Source organism: Nomascus leucogenys, chromosome 4, assembly GCF_006542625.1.
Source record: "Nomascus leucogenys isolate Asia chromosome 4, Asia_NLE_v1, whole genome shotgun sequence".
Taxonomy (NCBI): domain Eukaryota; kingdom Metazoa; phylum Chordata; class Mammalia; order Primates; family Hylobatidae; genus Nomascus; species Nomascus leucogenys.
Window position 1 is genome coordinate 52,745,407 of NC_044384.1, and position 24,755 is coordinate 52,770,161.

The following is a 24,755-nucleotide window of genomic DNA, read 5'->3' on the forward strand; positions in this document are numbered from 1 at the left end:
TGATCTTAGCTCATAACTGGGGAGAATTTTGACATGTAAATTTGGTTTTCATCAAACTAATTTGTATTTGAAAAGAGTTAGGACATGAGGATGAGAGAAAGGGAATTCACTAAAATGGGAAGCCACTTTTTCCTTGGAAACAAGAAGAAGGGAAGAGAGGGAGGTGATGTAAACATATCAAAAAACTCCCAAAGTCTCAACTTTATAATGTTCATAATAGAAGTCATTGACCCTGAGGATATAAAGAATTATTATATGCTATTAGGACTACCTGATACAGAATATTTATAAAGAGGAGCACCTAGCAATGTACTATTTGCTGTGTCCCAGGCACCAAGGTGAGAGCATTGTAAATATTGTTGTGTTATGCACTCAAAACATGTAGAGATTATTATTAAACACATCATTTTCTTTAATCTTCACAGTGACCCTGTGAAGTAGGTAATTTTATTACCCCCATTTCCAGATAAACACAATTCACCTTAGACTAAATGAGGTGCCCACAGCCCACAGTGATCAAGTGGTAGAGCTACAACTCGAAGTTCTTCACCACTCTACAAAATTGTCCTTAATCACCACAGCTAAAAAACACAGAAAAGGTAAAAATCTCCGGATTCATATTCCAGTTCTGACATTCATTAACTGGAAACTTGTGCATGTGAAAAAAGATTCTGAGCCTGCCTTCACCATCAGAAAATGAAAGTCATTTACTGGGAAAATTAAATGAAATAATATTTAAGTGTCAATAGAATGCCCAACTCATAGTAGGTACTAAATAAATACTTACCTGATAAAAAGAAAATTTCAAGATCTTTCAAGTGTCTTACTCCTGAAACATTGTGGTTAGATACTTAGAAGTTAAAAAAAATTGTTTCATTCAAACAAATAATTTGATAAACAATAATTGACTAATAAAAAGGCAGTCTGCAGAAATATTTTTTAAAAATAATTTATTCCTGCAACTTTTAAAACCTAGGGACTGATTATATATGGCTTATGGATGTTCCAAACAAACCTTGTGTACACACACACACACACACACACACGCCACGAAACAGAAGAGGTGAGAACAAAAAGCACATATAATGAGAAGGTACCCAAGACTTCATTCCCAGATTATATAGCTCACAGGCATCCCTGGGTAGGATGAGAAGTTAGCCCATTGAACTCCAAATCCATGTTCTTTTTGTTATATCACGCTGTTTCCTGTAGGAAGAGATTGACTAAGAAAATCTTGCATTTAGGTGAATTTTATGTATCCATATTCTCTCATGACAACCAATAAGCAGGAATTTTTGGTGTACTAGCACCCAAGACAGCAGTAATTTTGAAATTATTTTAATATATTGATAAAGGCATTTTTTTTTACTATTATTTTCCAATTCCACATCCCACTTTTCTCAAAAATCTTGCATTAAAATAGCTAAACATGGCAATAATGGTGACCTGGGTTTTAGGTCTGGCCCTGCAAATCAACTAGCACTATAACCTAGTTACCCTGTCTGTAAAGGAAGCATTTGAAGCATTTCAAGCTCCTTCCTCTCTTAAATCCCTTTGAAATGAACAGAACCGAAACCCTACCACCTTCCACTTTTTCTAGTCAACTCAGAAGTATAGAAGCACTACAGATTCTCATTATCCAAAAATATTGCCAGTTTTTTTTCTCCATTAAAATCTAGGTGAAACAAAAACGATATTAAACAATTCATGGCAGTTAGCATTATATTATCTGGTGGTTATGCTCTTCCCCCCTTTTTTAATAAGTAGCATGTGCACAGTAATTTTCATTGTCATGATTCTATGCCTTCTTCATAGTGCATTTTGCCAAAGAAACATCAGACATAAATGAACATTCTCAGGTATCCTAGCAACAGGATGTGATTAATAATACCTCTCAGAGCAAGGCAGATAAAATGCCTGAAAGTGAACGCAAACTCAGAATTGGCTACTGAGAAATTGGTAGTGCGGTGAGGCAAGTTTCATAAGATACCACGACAGACTTTATTATAATAAGATAGAAGCAAATAGAAGAGAGAACATATTTTAGGGAGGAGACTATAGTTGAACATCAAAATATAGTATATGTGTGTATATATATATATATATATACACATACATATATATAGTGTACATATAAATGTGTAGAAACATACGTGTGTGTGTGCATGCACACACACACACATATAATTTCCTTTTCCTGAGAAGTGTCATCAGATACTGAGTTATAATACAGATGCCCCTACTCATTATTGGTGAGACAGCATCAAATTGCCATTTATGTGCCTGTGGTTTTAAAAGATCAGAAACAGTCACTGTGATTAAGAGACTACTTCCATACTGAAGTACTGAAATGTACTGTAAATTGACATACATGTAGTGTTTCTCTGTGAAACAACATCCACAACCTCAAGTCTAAAATAGCTTTTAAAAATATTGAGACTCAGTTTACATAGATAAATAGTCATAAGATGCGGAACTTTAGTGTTCAATTAAATAAATTTTCTCATATAAGAAAAAAGTTTTATCTAGCAAATTCAATTTTTATGAGGTTATGGTCCATTTTTATTCATCGCAAGTGGAGTGCCTCTTCCAGGTTTAAACAGAAATAAGATGCAAACCATATTTTAATGTTTTGTTTTTAAACTAGAATCTGTGATAAAATAAAGCACAACTAGGACAGAATGTGTGTTCATTATTCTGAAAGCCTTTCTACTATTTTATCACCCACTTTTCTAATATAATAGTTTTCTTGGTTGTCAGTTGTAATATATATACCTGCTAAAAGCTCTATTCTTGGTTGTACTTTCACTACATTTTAGCAGTACTAAAATTGACTTCATGTTCTCCAGCATTTCAGAGTGAGTTGGAGCATTTGTGTTTAAGGCACGGTGCTAGACATCAGGAGAAAGAACGATGTGGGACTCTCAACTTGTCCTGAAGGAAGCCACCATCCAGTCAGGAAAACAAACACACAACTAATTGTGAACCAAAATAAGAATTAGTGCTATGGCAAAGGCGTAAATGAAAGGTTACAGGAGCACAGAAGAAGGGTGCTTCACTCTGCAGGGCATGGAGAGTTTGGGGAGCTGGCCCAAAAGAAAAGACTTCACAGAGGACTGGCAGCTGAGCTGAGCTCTAAAAGCTGAATAGGGTTTTGATAGGCAGGAGCCATGTGACAGGACATTCTAGGAAGCAGAAACAGCATGAATGGGGAACTGGGGTGGAGGTGTAATTCCTCGTATAATGCGTAACTCCTCTCTGTGATGCTTGAGGAGTGACAGCAGAAGGAAAGTTATGGCCAAATTGTCCAAGGTCATAAATTTTGTATTAAGAAATGTAGAGTTTGCTGTTTAAGAGTGATTGGACTACAATGACAGAAAAAACCGACAAACCAGTTAGGAGCCCATAGAAAATAGATAACCCCAAGAACAGATATAAAGTTCATGAACTAGGGTGATGGCAATGAGAAAGGAGAAGATATGTCTCAAAGTCCTGATAGAGGGGAATATATTGGACTGAGGGACAGATTAGATGGGAAGAAGGAGCAAAAGAAAGAAGCCGGTGGTTCTTAGGTTTTATGTTTGGGTGCCTGAGCAAACACTAAGGATGAGCAGTTTTGTAGGGGACTATAATTATTGTTTTTTTAATGAAATCTTCTTCTTCTTCTTCTTCTTCTTCTTCTTCTTCTTCTTCTTCTTCTTCTCTTCTTCTTCTTCTTCTTCTTCTTCTTCTTCTTCTTCTTTCTTCTTCTTCTTCTTCCTCCTCCTCCTCCTCCTCTTTTTCTTCTTCTTCTTCTTATTCTTCCTCTTCCTCTTCTTCTTCTTCTTCTTCTTCTTTTCTTCTTCTTCTTTACTTTAAGTTCTGGGATACATGTACTGAACGTGCAGGTTTGTTACATAGGAATACCTGTGCCATGATGGTTTGCTGCACTTACCAACCCGTCATCTAGGTTTTAAGCCCCACATGCATTAGGTATTTGTCATAATGCTCTCCCTCGCCTTTCCCCTCACCCCCAACAGGGTCCAGTGTGTGACATTCCCCTCCCTGAGTCCGTGTGTTCTCATTGTTCAACTCCCACTTGTGAGTGAGAACATGCGGTGTATGGTTTTCTGTTCCTGTGTTAGTTTGCTGAGGATGATGGTTTCTAGCTTCATCCATGTCCCTGCAAAGGACATGAACTCATTCTTTTTTATGGCTGCATAGTATTCCATGGTGTATATGTGCCACATTAAGCTCATCATCATTGGTCATTAGCGAAATTGTGACTATAATTATTTAAGTTAAAGACATGTGTTGAAGTGCAGTGGAGGACACAGGTAGAGATTTCCAGGAGGCTTTAAAACCTAAGTAGATTTTGGAGCTAGAGATGTAGTGTCACAGTCATCTCTTTGGGGGAAAGTAAACATTGAGAGAATGAGAGATAATATCACCTATTCAGACTGAGATAAAGATACTTAAGAAGGAAGCCTAGAGGGTCATCTCCATCTAAACAGTTCAATCTCTGTGTCCATTGATCAATATAGTACTGTCCTACCACGTAATTTTTATTTTTCTAATTTGATGTTTCGTGTGTATGTGTGTGTGTGTGTATATATATACACACACACATATATATATACACACACACCTATATATACACACATACATATATATAACTAAAAAATCTAAGTAGATTCCTGTAACAGGACTAACTCATGATAAAACTAATAGGTAGAATTTATATAGCACTCTGCAATTTATAAAGTCCTTTCATATAACATAGGGGCCGAGAATTTTTTGAGGTCTTCATAAAAAAAATTATTTAAGGTATTCATAAAAAAAAATTGCACCTTTCAGCCTCCCTTCTGAAACATGAGATGCCAATATTTCATGTGAATTTTGTCCATTTCTTGCTAGCTTTACCATATGGAATTGTTTCATCCTCATAGCATTCCAGAGAAGCAGGCCCTGATCCCACTTTACAAATGAGAAAATCAGGGAGACTGATTGATATGCCTGCAATTAGCATTACTATAGTTATAGTATATTAAATGGTAAATTATGACAGACTTTTGTAACATATACATAACACTTATCTCAGAATTTAGCAGCTAAAAACAACAATAAACTTATCAGCTCACATGGTTTCTGTGGGGGACTCTGGAATAGCCAACTGGATGGTTCTGGTTTTGGCTTTCTCAAGATTACAGTCAAGATGTTGCCCAGAGCTGCTGTCAGCTGAAGCCTTGACTGAGGCTGGTAAATGGATTGCTCATATGCCTGGCAAGTTGATGGGGGCTGCTGGCAGGCCTTTGTTCCTCATTGGCAGTTGACAGGAGGCCTCAGTTCCATGCCACGTGGACCTCTCCATGGGCCTGCTTGAGTGTCCTCACAACATATTATGTGGCATCGCCCAGAGGGACTGATCCAAAAGAAAGGAATATCGAAGCCATAGTTTTTTGTCTTTGTTTTTTGAGATGGGGTCCTGCTTTGTTGTTCAGGTTAGAGTGCTGTGCTACAGTCATAGTTCATGGTAACCTCAAACTCCTTGGCTCAAGTGATCCTCCTGCCTCAGCCTCCCAACTAATTAGGGAGGTGACAGATGGTGTGCCACCATGCCTGGCTAATCTTTAAAAAAAAAAAATTTAGAGATGGTGGTCTCATTTGGTTGCACAGGCTGATCTCAAACTGCTGGCCTCAAGTGATCCTCCTGCCTCAGCCTCCCAAAGCACAGGGATTACAAGCATGAGCCACCACACCCAAATTGGAAGCCACAATTTTCTTAAGGATCAACCTCAAAATCACACTCTATTATTCCCACAAAATCCTTGATTACACAGTCAATCTAATTCAGTGGGATTACACAGGATGTGAATATCAAAAGAAGAGAAGATGGGAATCATTGGGGACACCTTGATCACTACGCCGTATTATTTATCTCAAATACATATACTTCCAACTTTCAGAATTAGTGACTCATTCTAACATAGGTTAAAGACACTCCAAAAAGATGTTTTTCTTTACATATTTTACAATTCAAGCCTTGAATACCATTTTTTAAAATTTATGAAAATGTCCGAGGCCTCTAGTATTCATAAGTGAATAATCAAACAGTAAGCAGTGGCTTGCCCAGTGGAAAACTTAAATAAGAAGATGCCCTGTCACGCTTCATAATGAATGAGGCCTTTAAATGGATTATTCATGTTATTTATCTGTTGGAATCATTGAAATAAATTGCATCAAACAAGTCCTCTGGAAATCACCCAAATGAATATAACGTGCCATTAATCAAGGTGCCAGTTAAATGAATTCTACACTTTTGGCAGCGACATGAGGGAAGATTGTACATTTTCCACCTTATATGTTAGGATTTTAAAAGACTTCCCTTATCCCAAACCAACGTCCTCACCTCCACTGTGGTGTTCATACACACCATTGCCCAAGTACAGTTTCTTACCTAAGTCTGTAAGCATGCTTAGGATTTCCATAGCTTAGCAAAAACCTTTAGTTGGCTTCTATTCAAGCTATTGCCCCATTTCACTTATTCGACTCATATGGAGGCTGCCAAAGTTAATAAACAAGAAGCCATGTCCTCAGTTCCACTTCCTCATCACACACTTACTTCCCAGACCTTCGCAGTCTCTCTTGTGTTCTCTGCCCACTCTCTGCTAAAACTACTCTCTCACAATCTAGCAACAAACATGTGAACTCAGCAAGCAGTAGCAACATGCTGTTGAAAACCTCCATAATTCTAAAACTTGATTTGTGGTACAGGAGCCTGCACTTTGTTGAGCTCCCTGGATCTCAGCTGCTTCTGACTTCCCATGGGCCTACATCACAAAACAAAAAGCAGCAGTCATGTTATCTTAGTTATTGTCCTCCACCTACTCCTCTGTGCTGTCTGCCTTTATGCCCCATTCACTCCTTCAGCTTCAGCCATCTTCTTATGATGAACATTTCTTGCATCTGTAATTTCAACTCAGATTTTTTGAATTTATTGAGACTTGCTTTATGACTGAGCACGTGGTCAATCTTAGAGAATGTTCTGTGCACAGATGAGAAGAATATGCATTCTGTGGTTGCTGGATGGACTATTCAGTAGATGTCTGTTAGGTCCATTTGGTCAAAAGTTCATTTAAGTCCACAGTTTCTTGGTTAGTTTTCTGCCTCGATGATTTGTCTGATGCTGTCAGTGCCTGTTGAAGTCCCCTACCATTATTGTGTGGCTATATCTCTTTTCTTAGATCTAGTAGTATTTGTTTTATAAGCCTGGGTGCTCCAATGTCAGATGCATATATAGTAGGACAGTTAAATTTTCTGACCTTTTACAAGCTCCTTGTCCCCATAGTACTTCAAAGTCAGTAGGTCAACACTGAACTTGTTATTCCCAGCCTCATCACATTCTATAATACCATTTCCCCAACTTGCATCTCTATACCCAAAGTCACCTAGCTAACCACTCATCTTGACTTCTTCTCCTTCCTGGCAACTCACATTTTATAAATCGCTGGGCCCTATTATTTCGTCCTCCCCCCCGTCTCTTGCATGCACTACTTCCCTCCTCTCCACTCCCACTGCCATGACTCAGTCCACCCTTTCATTGCCTTGTGCCTAACCTCTAGGATAGTCCTCCTCCTATTCACTGCTGTAACTGTGCAAGGTCTTCTTGCACAAATACCCTGTCCATTTAGCTCATACTGTTTCCTTTGCCAAGAGTCAGTCATTTCTTTATTTCAAATTTCTCAAATCCCATTTTTATCTCAAGGTCAAAATCAAATACCACTTTCTCCATAACTTCATGAGCACCCCCTTCTTTCTTAAAATAACTGCTTCATCATCTCATATCTTTAAACATTCTACACCGTTTGAGGCACATCTCACTTCATATTATATTGTCTGTCCTTTCCGTTTTTTCAAGTGGGTTGTAAGAGGGCATAGTCTTATTTAGCTGTTTTCCCCATAATGGTTTCTATGGGAATTTGCCCTTTGTAAGTTTATTGTTGAGTAAATGACTCTGGCTAACAAGATTTTAAAAATCCAACAGCACATTTAATGCATAGTTATTTATTTTTTACTTTCATAAATTGGTTTGCAAGCAGTTCTCATGCCTGTCAGCTGAGCCCAGTCATCTCTAGGAGCACATTGGACATGGCTGAAGTAGAGGTTGTGTTTGGAAATTGCTATAAACTAGGCTTTCATCTTATTTTCATCATATTCTCATGATTCCATGCTATAACTTTTCTGCCACTTCTCATTTCAGGGAGAGTGGAGAAAAGAAGAGAACAAAAAGTAACTTCAGGTAAGATTTTGCCTAATGGGCTCCAGCTTTACTTCCTGATTTTATTTCCACCTTTAAAATTTTTTTAATTTATTATTCAAAAATTCACACTAAAATTAATAGTTTATGGTTTTTGAACTGATCGATATTAATTTAATTAAAATAAATTAATACATTTAGCTTTTTCACTTTTGCATCAGTTATGCCCTTTTCATTCAATCATTACATTCAAAAGAAAATGAGATGGAATGTTGCTTAATTGTTTCATGATTGTCTATTTAAAGGTAAGTCTTGCAACCAACAGTATTAAAATACAGACATTGTGATGTGATAGTTGACAACCAGTTTACTTTCCCAAATGACTATGAATCTCAATTTCATTTCTTAAAACCGTATACGTAGTGGATGCTTTTCAGGACAGTGTTAACTGAGAAGCATCTTTATATTTTGGAGGAATTTTAAGAATGCCTTCACTTCTAAATTCATATGGATTCAGAAGTGAATCATGCTTTGGCAGAGTGCCATTGCACATAGTAGGGTTCAGTATTTGCTAACTAATACAAAATTTTTTACATTATCATATTTCCATTACTTGCCTTTTAGCTTAAAGTTGTGAGGTAAGATAGATTTTCATTTACCAAGTCAATCTTTGCATAGGAGCAGTGTTGCAGCTCACAGTGCCCAGACATTGCTAACAATCATAGAGAATGCTAATTTGGCATGCGTACCTATGCCCGCCATCCTTCCCAAGTTTCTACCAACCCACTACTCCTGTGATAAGCGAGAGCTACCGATCCACTCCCATCCACTAGCTTCTTTTAGCTTCATTTCCTGTCTGGTAATAAGATATTATGTGTGTTTCCAAAAAGTCAGCATAGTCAATAGAAGACAAAGATCCATCTTAATCTAAAAGTGTATAAACAGCATAAGCTCCTGTCTCTTTTGTCCGTTCCAACCTTAGCATTCATTTCAGATAAGTGGGCAACTTAATACCTGCATGAATTTCCTGTTAAATATTATTGTTTGCATTCTCCGGGAACCTTTTAAAGCCTGATCATGAACACACAGACACACACACACACACACACACACACACACACACACACACACAATTATGAAGGCAAGAAAGTCTCTGATTCCTTCACAGGTATGATTACCTTCATTATTGCTCTTTGGGGGGGAAATTATTTGTACAGCTTCTAAAATGCTATTTCCATAATGCTGTAAGTACTACCTTCTTAGTTAAAGAAAATGCACAGTTTGGAAGAAAGCTAAGTTGGCCAAAGTGTTAAGTCTGATGCCTCATTAGGTCGCCTCAATAGTCATGGCTTCTAAAATTATTTGTGATCACGGTGACACCAAGGTTAGAGACAGAGGCAGGACAAGGACTCACGCATCTCCACTCCCTGTCCTTTCCTGCACTCCCACCATGCTAATGTTTCTTTTCAAAACAAAGTGCTAGTCACTTTAATGCTTTATTCAGTTACTTGCTTAATAAAACACTTTTCAACAAATGGAAAATCTTTAAGGCAACAGCATCTTTGATAGGGAACACAGGTCACCAGGGCTATGAGAAAAACCCCTTTACTAGTGGAATTTTTACTAATTTGCCCTATCTGATTTGTAGCTTGTCAATTGCCTGATTTCTATGAGAGGGTGAGGTTAAGGATAACTAATGGATAGAGCCCATATTCTAGGAGAATGTTAGGGGGCTCCTAATCATTTCAAATGACAACAAATCATGCCCTCAGGAAATCTAAATTTGTAACAATAGTCTGAGTTTTCAAGATTGGAACATGCTGTTTGCCACTATAGTCATAAATACTACAATCAGTCTGTGGTGCTGGCCTGAATGTAGACTTCTTTAGATAAAGTGTGTGGCTAAGATACCAAAAACATCATGGGAACTCCTATTTCTGACTTCCTGCTTGGAATTTTTTACATCTTTGTTCATTTTCCTCAGGTTCTACGTCTTGCCTCCCCAGTTATATATACCCCGCACCCTCTTGTTTACAGATGAGTTTATCTCCTGGCTAAGAAAGACCAATATTGGGTTCTGGACCCTTTCAACCTACCCTATCCTATTGCACTAAATGTATAATAATTGAAACAAAAAAATTAGAAAATATTTTAGACAGAATATTCCTATTAAAACCGGGACCTACCAAGACCCTCATTTTTTGGTTGGTTAAGGTTAATTCTTTGTTTAAAGAGTCTTGCACTAAGATGAAAGTTACACAGAAGTAACTTTTTATTCAGGGTAAGAAATAACTTCATAACAAGGAAACGTCTCTAGCACTGGAAAGAATGAGATTATGTTTGTAAACATGTGCAGGGGTTGGGCACCCTCTAAAAGAATGTTGACAAGAGATTCACGAAAAGTTTGGTTAAATCATTGCTAAAGTTTTTTCTAATTTTGTGTCTATGATTCTATTGCCATTTTCACTTAATTGAAATGGTTCTACTATGTATAATGGTGGTCAACAAAACTTAAGTGGCTTTCATTTCATTATATAACTGAGTGAATCATGTTCCAAAGATTACACTAATTTAGTTTGGACTGAGTTTCTCAGTAAAGCATCTAGCTGATGGTGCCAAGACTATGGAATAAAACTGTCCTGTAGTCTATTTAGTGACTTCTATTTAGAGTCCCTCTACACTGATTGCAATCTGTGCTATTGATTCATGTGTGATGCTATTTTTCATAAGCCAGAAATAACTCACAAGAGAGTATGTATGACTTGGTATCATTCATTGTCATTTTTGAAAACCCATTCAAATTATATGCTCCTTGACACTAAGCTTGAAAGTCTATGTCATATTCATAGAATATGGTTAGAAACATCAAAACTAAATTTGGCAATTTGGCTTGGTAAAGAATATTATAAAATATATGCTGGTATAATGATAAATGGACAAATATGAGGAGGCAAATACCTGATGTCATCAATTTTCTATTTTCCCTTGATTCTCTTTACCAGAAAAATTTTTTAAAAGATCAGCTATTTCATAGATTTTATGTAAAAACTTCATTGTTTGAAGTACCTTTATCTCATCAGAAGAAAGACCTCTTCATGGGCCATGGAATTCTCGATATTAGAAAGCAACACAGCATAAAATGCAAAGAGGAATTCTTCTGAAGAAAAGTGGATTATAAATTATTGTTTAGAAAAAGCTATGTTAGGATGCTTACTAACATAAACTAGGGGAACACCATCTGTTAAATCTATATTCCAACATTTCCAAAAAGAAGAACTTTTTCAAATTCAGTTAAGTATAATGGAAAGAATAGCCCTAGTGGACCAGAGAATGGAGAAATCAATTGCATACTTTTCATTTATTACATTAGAGCATCCCTAAATTTAGAAATGGTTTGTTCATTTACATCATTTGCAAAAAGCTACCCACAGAGAGGAACAATCTTTTTTTTCTCAACTCAAAAGGTGAAATTCATTATTGGAAATTTAGCAAATGTAGATCATCTGCTTTGCAAGCTCAGTCCCTTGCTGCTTACTTTTTGACTGAGTGTGTTGATTCTTGGAAATGTTCTACAACAGCAATGGCACCTCCATTTTAAAACTTTTTAACACACATTGAACATGCAGTCATTCAGGATAAAAAAATAGTTAAGATACTGAATAAAATCTTCCTTCTGTGCATGAATAACATGTTCATTTTATTATATGTCACATTTATTGAATACAAATAATATTCAGCACAGTTAGCATGATTTTTCTCTAGGCTATTTCTATTTTTATAGTGTTTTTGCCATAGTTCCTATACACTATCAAAAAAAACTTAAAAATCAAGAGTGAGAAAGACCTATTTTGTCATAGTTTTAATTATTGGTGACCCACATTAACATATGAATTCAGCAGGTAGAAGACATTGTGACAAATACATTTAAGCAAACTATTATCCTTGAAAAGCCCATTATTTTGGACATTGGTATTTTGCAATATCTACATGTTTCATTCTCACTTTGAGAATCATTATTCCAGTTAGAATCAAGCTTAAAATGCTTATCATCCTAACTTGTTCGTAGCTTATAAAAGCTATTTTCTTGACAGCACCTCAGGCACCACAAAAGGGACAGATAAGGAATCTGAGATATTTATAAGTTGATACTTTCAATTTGATAAATATTTTAATGGTCCAGGACTCGTGCTTAACATCAGAGATGCAAAGGTGAATAAGATGTGGGATAAATATCCTTAATTCACTCACTTTCAGTTCAGGGAGAAAAGCAAGTACACATGATTACAACATGGTGTGAAGAGTGCCTTTTAGAGAATGATGTACAAGGTATCATAAGGAATTCAGGGAGGGCTTCCTGGAAGAGACGAGACTTGAGTCAATCCTTGAAGAAAGAATTGGAGTAGTTTACCAGGTTAAAAAAAAGGGGGGGAAGGGCTTGCTGTCCAAAGGAGTGTGTTTATGCAGACTAAACAAATCTGAAACACCTAATAGTTAATGAAAGAGACATTGCCAGAGAGATGAAGGTAGTGGGAAAAGGCATGGCCTATTGAGGGAAAGCTTAGTGATTTAATAAGACTGGAACAGTGTCATAAACAAGAGGTGGGAGATGTGGCCAAAATGTAGGCACATGCCAGAATCGACAAGGACCATCTATGCCGTTCCATGGAGTTTGGACTTCATGCAGTAAGTGCTGAAAGCTAATGAAGTGCAAGGAATTACAGAATCCATCTGCATTTTCTAAAAATCTCGCCAGGACAGAGATTTCTAAAAATCTCAGCAGAAGTATGGATTGGAAGAGAAATTGACGGGAGGCAAGGAAATCAGGAAGCATATCATTTTAATTACCCAAGAATAACAGGATGAAGGTCTGAGGGGTCTTTACTAAGACAGTGACATTAGAGAGGAAGCCAAGAAAATGAAATCCAGATACATTTACAAGATCAAACTGACCTGGTTGGATATGGAAGGTACCGGAGGATAACTCTTAGGTTTCCCGCCTTAGAGAAGGATGTATACTGCAGGCTGTGTAGGGAATACAGGGAGACAGACAAGTTTGGTGGAGAAAATAATAAATTAAGTCATATCTATGTTGATTATAATGTGGCATGTGTGATATGGGGACAGAATTTTGTCAAGAATGTCAAATAAGCAGTAGGTTATGGGCAATAGAGCCTAGAACTTCAGAGAGATGCAGATTTGCCTTTCAAGTAATTGGTTCCTGGATAAGAGTTGAAGCCCTGGCTATGAATGGGCTCCAAAGGGAGTCAGGAGTGAGAAAAGAGACAAGGCAAGGCTGAATCCTTAGAACATCCCCAACATTATCAAAGAACACAGTAAGATAAATCAGAGACCGAGAGCCTAGGAAAGATAAATCAAAGCTGTCCTGTGAGAATCAACAGCATTCTATGTCTCTGAATCCAAGAAAGAGAGAAAGTTAAAAGGAGGGACTGGTCAAACCTGTCTAGTGCCACAGAGTGAGCAAGTAAAATAAGCACTGAAAACATCTATTGGAGCTGTGGGGAGATATCTACTCATCACCACAGAGAAATTATGCTGGAGGAATTCTGTAAGTGAAAACCAAGTGACAAGGGGTTGAGGAGCAAAATAAGACAAATGTAGACTTGTTCTTTCAAAGAATATGTGAACGGAAGGAGAGTGATAAAGAAGAAGATATAAAAGAGAGAGAGAGAGGGAGAGAGAGAGAGAGAGAGAGAGAAGAGCTTAATCCTTAGGCCATTAAGTTGGGGAATTGATGTTTACTGAACCTGCTATTTTCAGGCTCTGTGCCCAGTATCTTCTATTTGAGCCTTTAAATGAACGTGTAAAGTTTGTTTATGGTCAACATTTTAAAAATTGGAAAGCTGAGATTGGGAAGAGTTAAATTACTTGCTTTAGGCCCCATTTATTAACTGGTGGAACCAGAAATGGAACCTAGGCCGTGGCTTGCTGGAGCCAGCTTATAATATCTGGAAAGCTGTCTAGAGAGAACTGATTATATTCCTCTCTTCCCAGCTCTGCATTCAGTGAGGTCATGCAGGTAGCTTAAAATTGGCCATGGTGGGAGTATTTACACCATGGAAATTGGCAAACACTACAAACCAGGGTTCATTCAGTTTTAAACATTGACCAGTGTGCCCCTGGATCTAGGTGTGTGTGATAGCAAAGCCTGGCCATTTCACACTGCCCTGCCATGTGACTTGGTCAAGGTCACTTGGGTTAGCTAGCAGATGGCAGAATTGAGACTTGAACCTAGACCTGTGATCCACATCTGGCCAAACACAGACCCCAAGGAATTGCTGAAAAAAAAGAAGCAAAATATTTTTTCCCAAGATCTTATGCCCCAGTGGACCAGGTTGGTATAAACAGTCTCATACTTTTCCATCCTGTAGTTCTGAACTACCAATTTTCTGCCTCGGCCTCCCGGGCGATCCATCTCCAGCATGTTTGCTTTTTTAAGCAGCTTTCCTGAAGACCTGGCTCTCTGAACTATGTTAATGAATTCTATTTTTAAAAGCAATCAATTTTCTCTGGGTTTATGGTTTCGGAACAATATTTATTATTGAATGAAATAAAGTCTCTTAGATGCGTTTTCCCTTCCTCAAAATGGAAGACTTACACTTGGGCTGTTCATTAAAAGAAGTCCTTCAGGTTTTATCTTTAAACAAATTTTGTTTTCCGGCTAGTCGAATTTATGATAGAGATTAAATAACAACACAGCTGTGCCACATTATTTTTAAAATACCTTAAATTTTATTGTGTAACACTGCATTTAAAGGAGTGTGTGTATGCAAACTAGACAAATCTGAAATGCTAAGTAGCTAATGAAGGAGAAATTGCCATGTCACACCACATAATCAAAGTACAGATATGAACACATCTACCTGAAATTCCCTCCACATATTTGATGTTTAATTTGGATTGCTATTATACTACACCAAACAGCATTTATTTGCACACAGTTGAGACTTGAAACATGCTTTCTTTAGGTGGCAGGGGAGAAATATTATCTTCAGCTGCATCACAATAAATTTCACAGGGTGCCTCCTTGTGTAACTGAAAAAGAGAAACTTTTGTCTGTGTTGATTCTTTCACAAACAACATGTATATGTTTCTTTTACCCAGAAGAGGAAATGGAGAATAATTTCATAATTGGTGTTAGCAAAAAATTACTTTACACTTTCATCTTCAATTAAATATGGTATTACAAAAACAAGTCACAAATAATTCCCAATCGAAATAGAAAGTAACTCAAAAATGAACATTCAAGAGCTAGATGACAAATCTCATCAAGGCAGCATGAGACGAAGCAGGTCTCGACAAAATTGGGCTCTTGCTATTAGGCTCATATGTATGTGTTGAATGATCAACTAATTTATCATGGAAGTTGTATCAAAGGGCAACCTAGGTGTGTGTATCTCTGTATCAGTCAATATAATAATGACAGTAACTACACTCTTATGTGACATGACCTGTAATTGAGCATTCTAGGTAAATGCGTATTTTGACTAGCTGAAAGTGTCATTTATATAAACAAAGGATTACAAATGCACACAGAAATAGAATATCAGAGATCCTCAGCCTGGCTTGTGAAAGGAGTGTTAAGTCATACCTGATTTTCCCACAGGGAAAAAAATGAGGTGGTTATTTCTAACCAAGAAAACAGATGCCTAACTTGTTCTTTTAAATAGAAATGACCACAAACATTTTAATCAACTGTAAATGATATACTTGTATACTGTGCAACTTAAAACCTTCTAAAGTGAATGTATGTCACTTAAGCCATGCAGTACAGAAATCAATCATGTACATTGTCCCATTATTTAACTGAAAATCCCCAGATAAGAGCATTTGTAGGACAACAGAGAAGCTATGAAACTCTAAGAAACATGAAACACCTCAAGTCCACTCACCCCAGAAGTGAGGTTATGACTTGAGCGGCAGTTGGAGGAATTCCAAGAAAGGCTAAGCTTTAGTGGGAAAACCGAGAGACCCACAAAGGGAGGTATCTGTTGTGGGGGACACCAGAACCAGGGGTCCCTTTCAGAAGCAGCTGAGTGATCTGATTAGTTAATTCACACTGAGGAGTTATAGAAGACCGTGAATTACTACATTATTGAGTGTAGCTAGCATATTTAAATTTTCTTAGACGAGATCTGGTATCTTAGCTTCCATTTCGACCATTTAAAGGGTGGGATGATCCTGACCATGCCCCATGCCTTTCTTTGAACATCTTTCCAACATTGCTGTCTTCTAGATCAGCAATATCGAATAAAAATACAATGTAAGCTATATATATAAATTACATTTTGAGTCCTTGGCAAATGTCCGTCTACCCTAGCTTACCTTCATTTCCTTACACGTCTTTACTATGGCCTAGTTATTAGTATGACTATAAATCTCTAAAACATTTCACACTGCATAGAAACTATCTGTACTTCTCAGTCAGATATAGTCCTTTCCTCCTCCAAAAAGTCCCTGAAATGCAATTTTACCAAGCCTTCTCTGAAAACGAATAGTTCTCTGTTTCACTGATATCCAGAGACAAACAAAACACTACATTCAAAACCTGACTTTATTTAATGCACTTTTATCTTGTTTTCTCTGGCCATTTTTCTTACCTAATCTGCTAGCTTTCTTGCCATTTAAAAATGTTCATCCCAGGACATACAGATAAGCAAATATGAACTACATTAAATTTAATATTTTTCCTTAACCTTCATGGTAACTTGAAGTGGACTATATCTTTCTGCCGCAATGGGAGCAATATAGTTATATGATTTTTAAAAATTATTTATTTTTTTAATTATAAAATACACATAAAACTTACCATTTTAACCATGTTTATGTGTTAAAAATGTTCAGTGGCATTAAGTGCATTCACACTGTTGTACAACTGTCACCACCACCCATTCACAGAAATCTTTTCATCTTGCACAACTGAAACTGTGTATTCCTTAAACAGTAACTCCTCATTCTTCCATCCCTCGGTCCCTGGCAAGCACGATTTCACTGTCTGTCTCTATAAATTTGACTACTCTGGGTACTTTATGTAAGTAGAATCATACAATATTTGTGTTTTTGTGACTAGCTAATTTCATAACATCAAATTTCATCCATGTTGTAGTATGTGCCAGAATTTCCTTCCTTTTTAAGACTGATTCAATTGTATGTATATATTGCATTTTATTTATCCATTCATCCAACAATGGGCACTTGAGTTGCTTCCACCTCTTGGCTATTTTGAATTATGCTGCTGTGAACATGGGTGTACAAATATATCTCTTCAGACCCTGCTTTCCATTTTTTTGGTATATACACCAGAAATAGAATTGCTAGATCATGTGGTACCTTACAAGGTTTTAACTTAGGCAGAAAGAACAAGTAAATTTGTAAGACTCTCCAGATTTCATCCTTATTTACTTGTTGGTGTATTTTTTGTTGTTGCTGTTGTTTTTTACTCTCTTGCTTTCTTCTAGATCAGCAATATCCAATAAAAATACAATGTAAGGGCCGGGCACGGTGGCTCATGCTTGTAATCCCAGCACTTTGGGAGGCCGAGGCGGGCGGATCACGAGGTCAGGAGATCGAGACCACGGTGAAACCCCGTCTCTACTAAAAAAATACAAAAAAAAATTAGCCAGGCGTGGTGAGGGGCGCCTGTAGTCCCAGCTACTCGGAGAGGCTGAGGCAGGAGAATGGCGTGAACCCGGGAGGCGAAGCTTGCAGTGAGCCGAGATTGTGCCACTGCACTCCAGCTTGGGCGACAGAGCGAGACTCTGTCTCAAAAAAAAAAAAAATACAATGTAAGCCATATATATAAATTACATTTTGAGTAGCTGCATTTCGAAAAGTAAAATGCAATGGGGAAATTAATTTAATGATATATTATTTAAGCCAGGATATTGAAAGTATTATTACAGCATGCTATCAATATAAGAAATTATTCATTAGATGCTAGAAATGATAGATATGCTGAACATGTGTATTATAATAGAAAATAGTAGATTACATGATGCAGTCATTGAAAAGAAATGTAGTCTATGGAAACAATAAAGTTATGGTTAATGAAAAAAACACTTTACACTACTTCAGATTTTAAAGTAACATTTTAATTAATTAAAATTAAAAATTCAGTTTCTGAGTTGTGCTAGTCACATAGCAAGTTCTCAACAGCCACGTGTGGCCAGCAGCTACCATAGTGGACACTGCAGAGCTGAACCCCATGCTGGAAGTTTTTTTTTTGAAACTGAGTCTAGCTCTATCGCCCAGACTGAAGCGCGATCTCAGCTCACTGCAACCTTCACCTCCCAAGTTCAAGTTATTCTCCTGCCTCAGCCTCCCAAGCAGCTGGGATTACAGGCACATGCCACCACACCCAGCTAATTTTTGTATTTTTAGTAGAGACGGGGTTTCACCACATTGGCCAGGCTGGTCTCAAACTTCTGACTTCAAGTGATCTGCCCGCCTCGGCCTCCCAAAGTGCTGGGATTATAGGCATGAGCTACCGCACCTGGACAGAAAGTTATCTTCTTTATTTAACCCAATGCAAATGTACAAAATATTTTTTAAAGTAAGATATGAATTCATTTTTAAAATTTACTTTTCTAGTGTTTATCTAAAACACAAGAAAATAATAATTCTTGTCATTTTCGTAAGAGAGAATAAAAAGAGAGATAATCAATTTTTTAAATATAACCCCATAGCATAAGTCTTTAAATAACAGCTTCCCAACATATGTGTATTAGGTCCTGGTTTCATATTAAAGTACCAGTAATGTCCTATTCTTGGTATCCTAATTATAGTTGTAATGTTTGAATTTCAGTGAACTTCTCAAGAAGCATTAAATATACATACTTGGCAGCAATGCTTTCTTATCTGAATGGCTTGAGAATTGGCAGTAGTCAAAGACCCTGAGAGCTTGTAAAAATTAAAAAAAAAAAAAACCAAATGACCTGAAAGATGGATTTAATCATCTCTTGTTTTTAAATAATGTATAATGATTAGTGGCAAAAATAAGCAAACAGGTGCTTCCAATCAGCTTGCATTGTTTGTCTTCTTTGTTTTGTTTTGTTTTTGAGTCGGGGTCTCACTCTGCACTCAGTTGCTCAGGCTAGAATCCAGTAGCAGAATCACAGCTCACTGCAGCTTAGACCATTTGGGCTCAAGTAATCCTCCTGCCTCAGCCTCCTGAGTAGCAAGGACACACAAGCGTGTGCCACCACATCCAGCTAAATTTTTTTTATTTTTAGTAGAGACGAGGTCTCACTATGTTGCCCAGGGTGGTCGTGAACTCCTGAGCTCCAGCAATCCTCCTGCCTTGGCCTCCCAAAGTGCTGAGATACAGGCGTGAGGCACCATGCCCAGGCATTTGTCTTTTCAGAGACCACTGAGTTGTGTCCAGTATAAACACAATAGGATCTAGTTCAGTGTAAGTTAGGCATCATACCCTTTCCACTAGTAAATTATCAAATTCATTATTGTTACTCATGAGAAAATGTCAAAGGAAGATCTCTTTTCTAGGTGAAAAGTAATAGGTTTGGCTATAAAGATGGCAGATATGAGGGACTACTCAGTTCATATTGCTGAAAAAAAATGTAAACGCCAAGGCTAAGATGTGACCAATTTAGATTGTTAAAAACAATTTGACTTCAGAATTTGTATAAGCGATATACTACGTGACACAATAATCAATACTCATTGATGAAGGACCTCTCTAAACGACAGAAAACAAATGTGCCCAATAAGCACGTAGATGTTCTTCCCAGCAGTGGCGTAAGGAGACTTGAAGACAAAATTTAGTTCAGAGCTTTTTCAACCAACAAAAATATAGCAGCTGTTTAGCAACTCCCCACTTCCCCCCTCCCTGCAGCCCCAGATAAGTTCTAGAGATCCACTGGACAGCATCTTACCTACGGTTCACAATACTGTATCATACATGTAAAATCTGTTAAAAGGGCGGTTCTCATGTTGTGTTATCACCATAAAATAAAATTAAAAAAAAAATAGTCTGTTTCTATCTAGCAGGAGTGATTGGCTCATTGCAGGTATAAGCACACTAAAAAGGTAACCAAAATGTCAAAAATCATGTCGTGGTCCAGTCCTTGGTTCCAGGCACTTAGAGATTTAGAGTATACTGGTCTTAGGCAGGTAGGAAGTCTTGATGTTGCTTGGCTTTGCCTGAAGTGGGAGAAATACGATCTTCAGAAATGAAGCTTTTCAACTTTTCAGTGTGTTTGAAAATTATCTTAACAAAATGTTGGGAAACAAAAACGAAACACAACACAACACCTGTGCCTCTGTATTTCCTTCTATAGAAACCCTGTAATGTAATTCTAGGTTACATTATTTAATTCTAGGTTACATTGTATTCCCAGAGGTCTAGTTGGATTGCCACATCAGTTTGTGTCTTCCAGACAGTTTAGACAAGCAAGAGATATTTGTTTCTTTTTTTAATTGTCCATCCTTCTTTCTTTCCTGAACTGGAGATAAAGGAGAAGTGGAAGTCCAGTTATCCTCTGCCTTGAGACTTACCTATGAAGCAGGACTCTTGCTTTTTCCATGTCCCATCGGAAGAGCTGATGCACCTTGCTCGCTTTTCACCAACCTGAATCATCCAGTGTCTGTATTCGGTCTGCATTCAAAATATCATACGTACTGTTACACTTGGAAAAAGGATGTGTACTTTTGAATTTGGCACATGAATATAGATACATATAGCATTTTATATATTTTTTTCCCAAATTCATTGAGGTACAATTGACAAAATTATATATATTTAAGGTGCACAATTTGATGTTTTGATATTTGCATACATTGTTAAATAATCACCATTATCACACTAATTAACATATCCATCACCTCACATAATTACCTTTTGCATGTGTATGTGTTGAGAACACTTATGATCTACCCTCAGCAAAGTTTAAATTTTACAACACTGTATTGTTAACTATAGTCACCATGCTCTACATTGGAGCTCTAGAACTTATTCATCTTGCATAATTATATCTATGAGTTCAACAATTTTAGATTCCACATATAATTGAGATTATATAGAATTTGTCTTTCTACCTCTGGCTTATCTTACTGAGCATAATGTCCTCCAAGTCCATCCATGTCATCACAAATGGCAGGATTTTCTTCTTTTTTTGAGGCTATATAATATTTCATTATGTGTGCATTATATGTCATGCATTATAATATGTGCACATATATATAATACATATACCTATATAAAATGTACATATGTGCACACATAAACAATGGAATACACACACACACACACACATCTCACATTATCTTTATCCATTTATCTGTTGGTAGACATTTAGGTTGTTTCCATATCCTGGCTCTTTTGAATGCTGCAATTATATAAGAACTGCATACAACTTAATAGCAAAAAAATAACAACAACAAAAACCATGATTTAAAAATGGGCAAAGACCCTGAATAGACATTGCTCAAAAGAATGCATACAAATGGCCAATAGGCACATGAAAATGTATTCAACACCACTAATCATCAGGGAAATGCAAGTCAAAACCACGATGACATATTAGCTCACACTTATCAGAATGGCTATCATCAAAAAGAGAAAAGATAACAAGTGTTGGCAAGGATGTGGAGAAAAGGGAATCCTAATACACTGTTGGTGATGATGTAAATTAGTACATCCATTGTAGAAAACCATATGGAAATCCCTCAAAAAATTAAAAATAGAGCTATTTTATCATCCAGCAATCCCATTTCTCGGTATGTATAGCCAAAAGGATTGAATTCAGCATCTCAAAGAGATATATTAAACTATTTTTCTCTAATTTTAAATAACCTGCTTCAGTAGGCCTATATTTTTCTATTTTAAGAAAAAAAGCTTTCAACTTTTTCAACTTTCAACTTTTTTAGTTAAAAAACAACACACACATTCATCAGTCTATGGTAATTATCCCATCAGAAGAGATAAAGTTAAATTCTGGGGAGTTGTACACAGGTATCACATTAGCCAGAATGAGAGAGGAAGACTTCTGTGAGGAGGAGGCATTTGAGCTAAATCCTGAGTGATGTGAAGGAACCAGCCTTGAGCAGATCTGAGAGAAGAGTGCAAAGGCCCTGAGGCAGGGCAAGCTTGGTGGGTTGAGGAAGAAGAAAGACAGTTGGCGTGGCTGGAGCATGGTGAGCAAGGGTGAACATGTGGCAGCATGCAGCTTACATGGGGCCTTATAGACTGTGGGAAACTGTTTGAATTTTATGATAATTTCATTGAGAAAAAAATAAATGCTGGAGAATTTTAAGCTAGGTAATGAGATTTTTTTTAAGCTCTCTAACACAGGTGGGATTTTAGAAAAAAAGTGGAGCTAGGGAGCCCATTTAAGAAAGCTGTTAAAGTAAACCAGGAAAAAAATGAAGTGGCCGAGACCAAGGTGGTTTCAGTAAAAATAATGAGATGCTGTCAGATTTAGGAAGGATTTTAGAAGTAAAACTGACAGCACGTGCTGATAGAGTGGATGTGGAAGGATACGAAAACAGAGATAAAGGATGACTCCAGGTTTAAGGTGAGAACAAGCTGGTGAATAATACTATTAGCTGAGATACAGCAGACACTAGAGGATCCATTTGGGGGGCTGAGGATAAAAGGAGATTTCTATTTTATTTATCTTAAATTTGAAATGACTGTTACCTACCAAAGCAATGTTGCTTCTTGGATATCTACTGCAATTATCTAGGTTAGAAACAGGGAAGCAGCAGTGGGGATGGGGAAGTGGGTGGATTTAAGAAATGTTTGAAGAAGGAATGAACAGGACTTGGTTATCGATGACATGTAAGTAATGCAGGAATGCAAGAGGAATTCCAAGGCCCCTGATTTGAGTGACTGAGTGCCACATTCCCTGAGAGGCGGCACAGGAGCCGGAGCATGTTTGGAAGGGAAGAGGAAGACTTCATATTTAGATAGGCTCTGTTTTGGTGCTCATGGAAAACCTGAGGCCATGTGCTCTGGGCACATTCTTATTTGAGCTCTGGTAAGAAATACAGTTCAGAAATTTAAGAGTCACCAGTGTTAACATAGTTGTCATTAGAGCCAACAAAATGAATGAGATTACCCAGAAAAGGCCCATAGCACAAAAAACAAAAAGAGACTTTATTTCAGATTAAAAGAAAAAGCTTGATGTGTATCATGCTGGTGACCAAAGTAATCTTGAAAATGAAAAAAAGAGAAAGGAGGGAATGACGCAAACATCCTTCCACATCAGATGCATCATTTTATCAGAAGTAGCTCCTCTTCAACCAGGACCTGCAACAAGGAAATATTGGACATAAGTGCAAGTCTCACATCCCAAAAGCAAAACCTGCAACCACAAATCAGGATGATAAAGAACTCAGAAACTGAGACGTTGCTTTTGAACTGTGCGTGTGAAAAGGGTGGGGTAAAGGACAGATCACTGTATATCCAGGTGATTATTTGGGTTGGGTGATTGTCTTCCAGACAGTTGAGGACAGCAGATGACAAACTGCAAGTAATAGGTACAAACCATGGTGACAGGAACTGATAGCAAGGGTGCTGGGCTATTCAAAGAAACCTCATTCTGACTCCAAGATTAGTGAACACTCACTGCCCAACAATTGCCTTTCTGGAATAATACAAGGTCTGTGTCTGGGAAGAATTCTGGAGATTACTTGGTGCTAATTTTTAATTTTACAAATGAATTGAATAGAGCCCTGGGAAGTTAACGTGTTAAAAGTCACACACCTGCTTTCAGGTAAAGTGTGCGATGATAGTGGAGGCATTCCTGTTGTACCCTGATACTGTTTATGGAGATATTTTCAAAGGATATGAAACTAATTTTAAATATGCCTCTGGTATGTTGCAAAGCTGTATCTACTCCTGGAGGAAGTCAAGTGTAAAGGGTAAGAGTGAAGGCTCTCGTTTCAAACTACCCAAACTACAATCCTTGCTTGGTCCCTTATGAGTCCTATGACCTTCACCTTTCTCACCTTATATGTAAAATGGAGATAATAATCTTTTTATCTCATAGAGTTTTAATAAGGATTAAGTGAGATAATATCTGCCAAGCCCTTGCCTAAGGTCTGCCTGGTGGTATGCTCACAATACATTTTAGCAATTTTTTGTTGCTTTTCGTAATTACTTAATATCACTTGGCTCTGTCTTTTAGCAGCTCAGCTGAAAACATTAATAACAGACCCTGAGGTGTGTTGTTCTGGCACAGGGTGTGCATAAAACAAATATTTGTTGAGCAAGTGACAAAAGAAGGAAGAAAAGAAGGAAGAGAGGGAAGGAGGGAGGCTGTACTGTTCAAAGATCTTTCTTCATTATCTGGCCCACATTCTGAAATGTGGAAATGTATTGGGTATTTTTATTAGTAGTATTACTCTTTTTCTGATCTATGAAATATGCAGTCAGCACTTTTGTCACAGTAGAAGAAAGATCAAGAAGGAAGGTGTATGTCTCTGTGTGTTTTGAGCCCAGAGACACTGTCAGGGGTTTGCTCTTGTTTCTACTGCTAAA

General features: G+C 37.3%; 1 protein-coding gene across 1 annotated transcript in view; it reads left to right on the top strand.

Annotated features, from left to right (window-relative positions):
- CHST9 (carbohydrate sulfotransferase 9) overlaps positions 1 to 24,755 on the top strand; it is a 278,082-nt gene that overhangs the window by 136,106 nt on the left and 117,221 nt on the right. Inside the window, exon 3 of the mRNA XM_030810619.1 lies at positions 8,240 to 8,278. Within this exon, the coding sequence (XP_030666479.1) occupies positions 8,240 to 8,278 (39 nt within the window). The remainder of the gene's footprint in view (positions 1 to 8,239; positions 8,279 to 24,755) is intronic.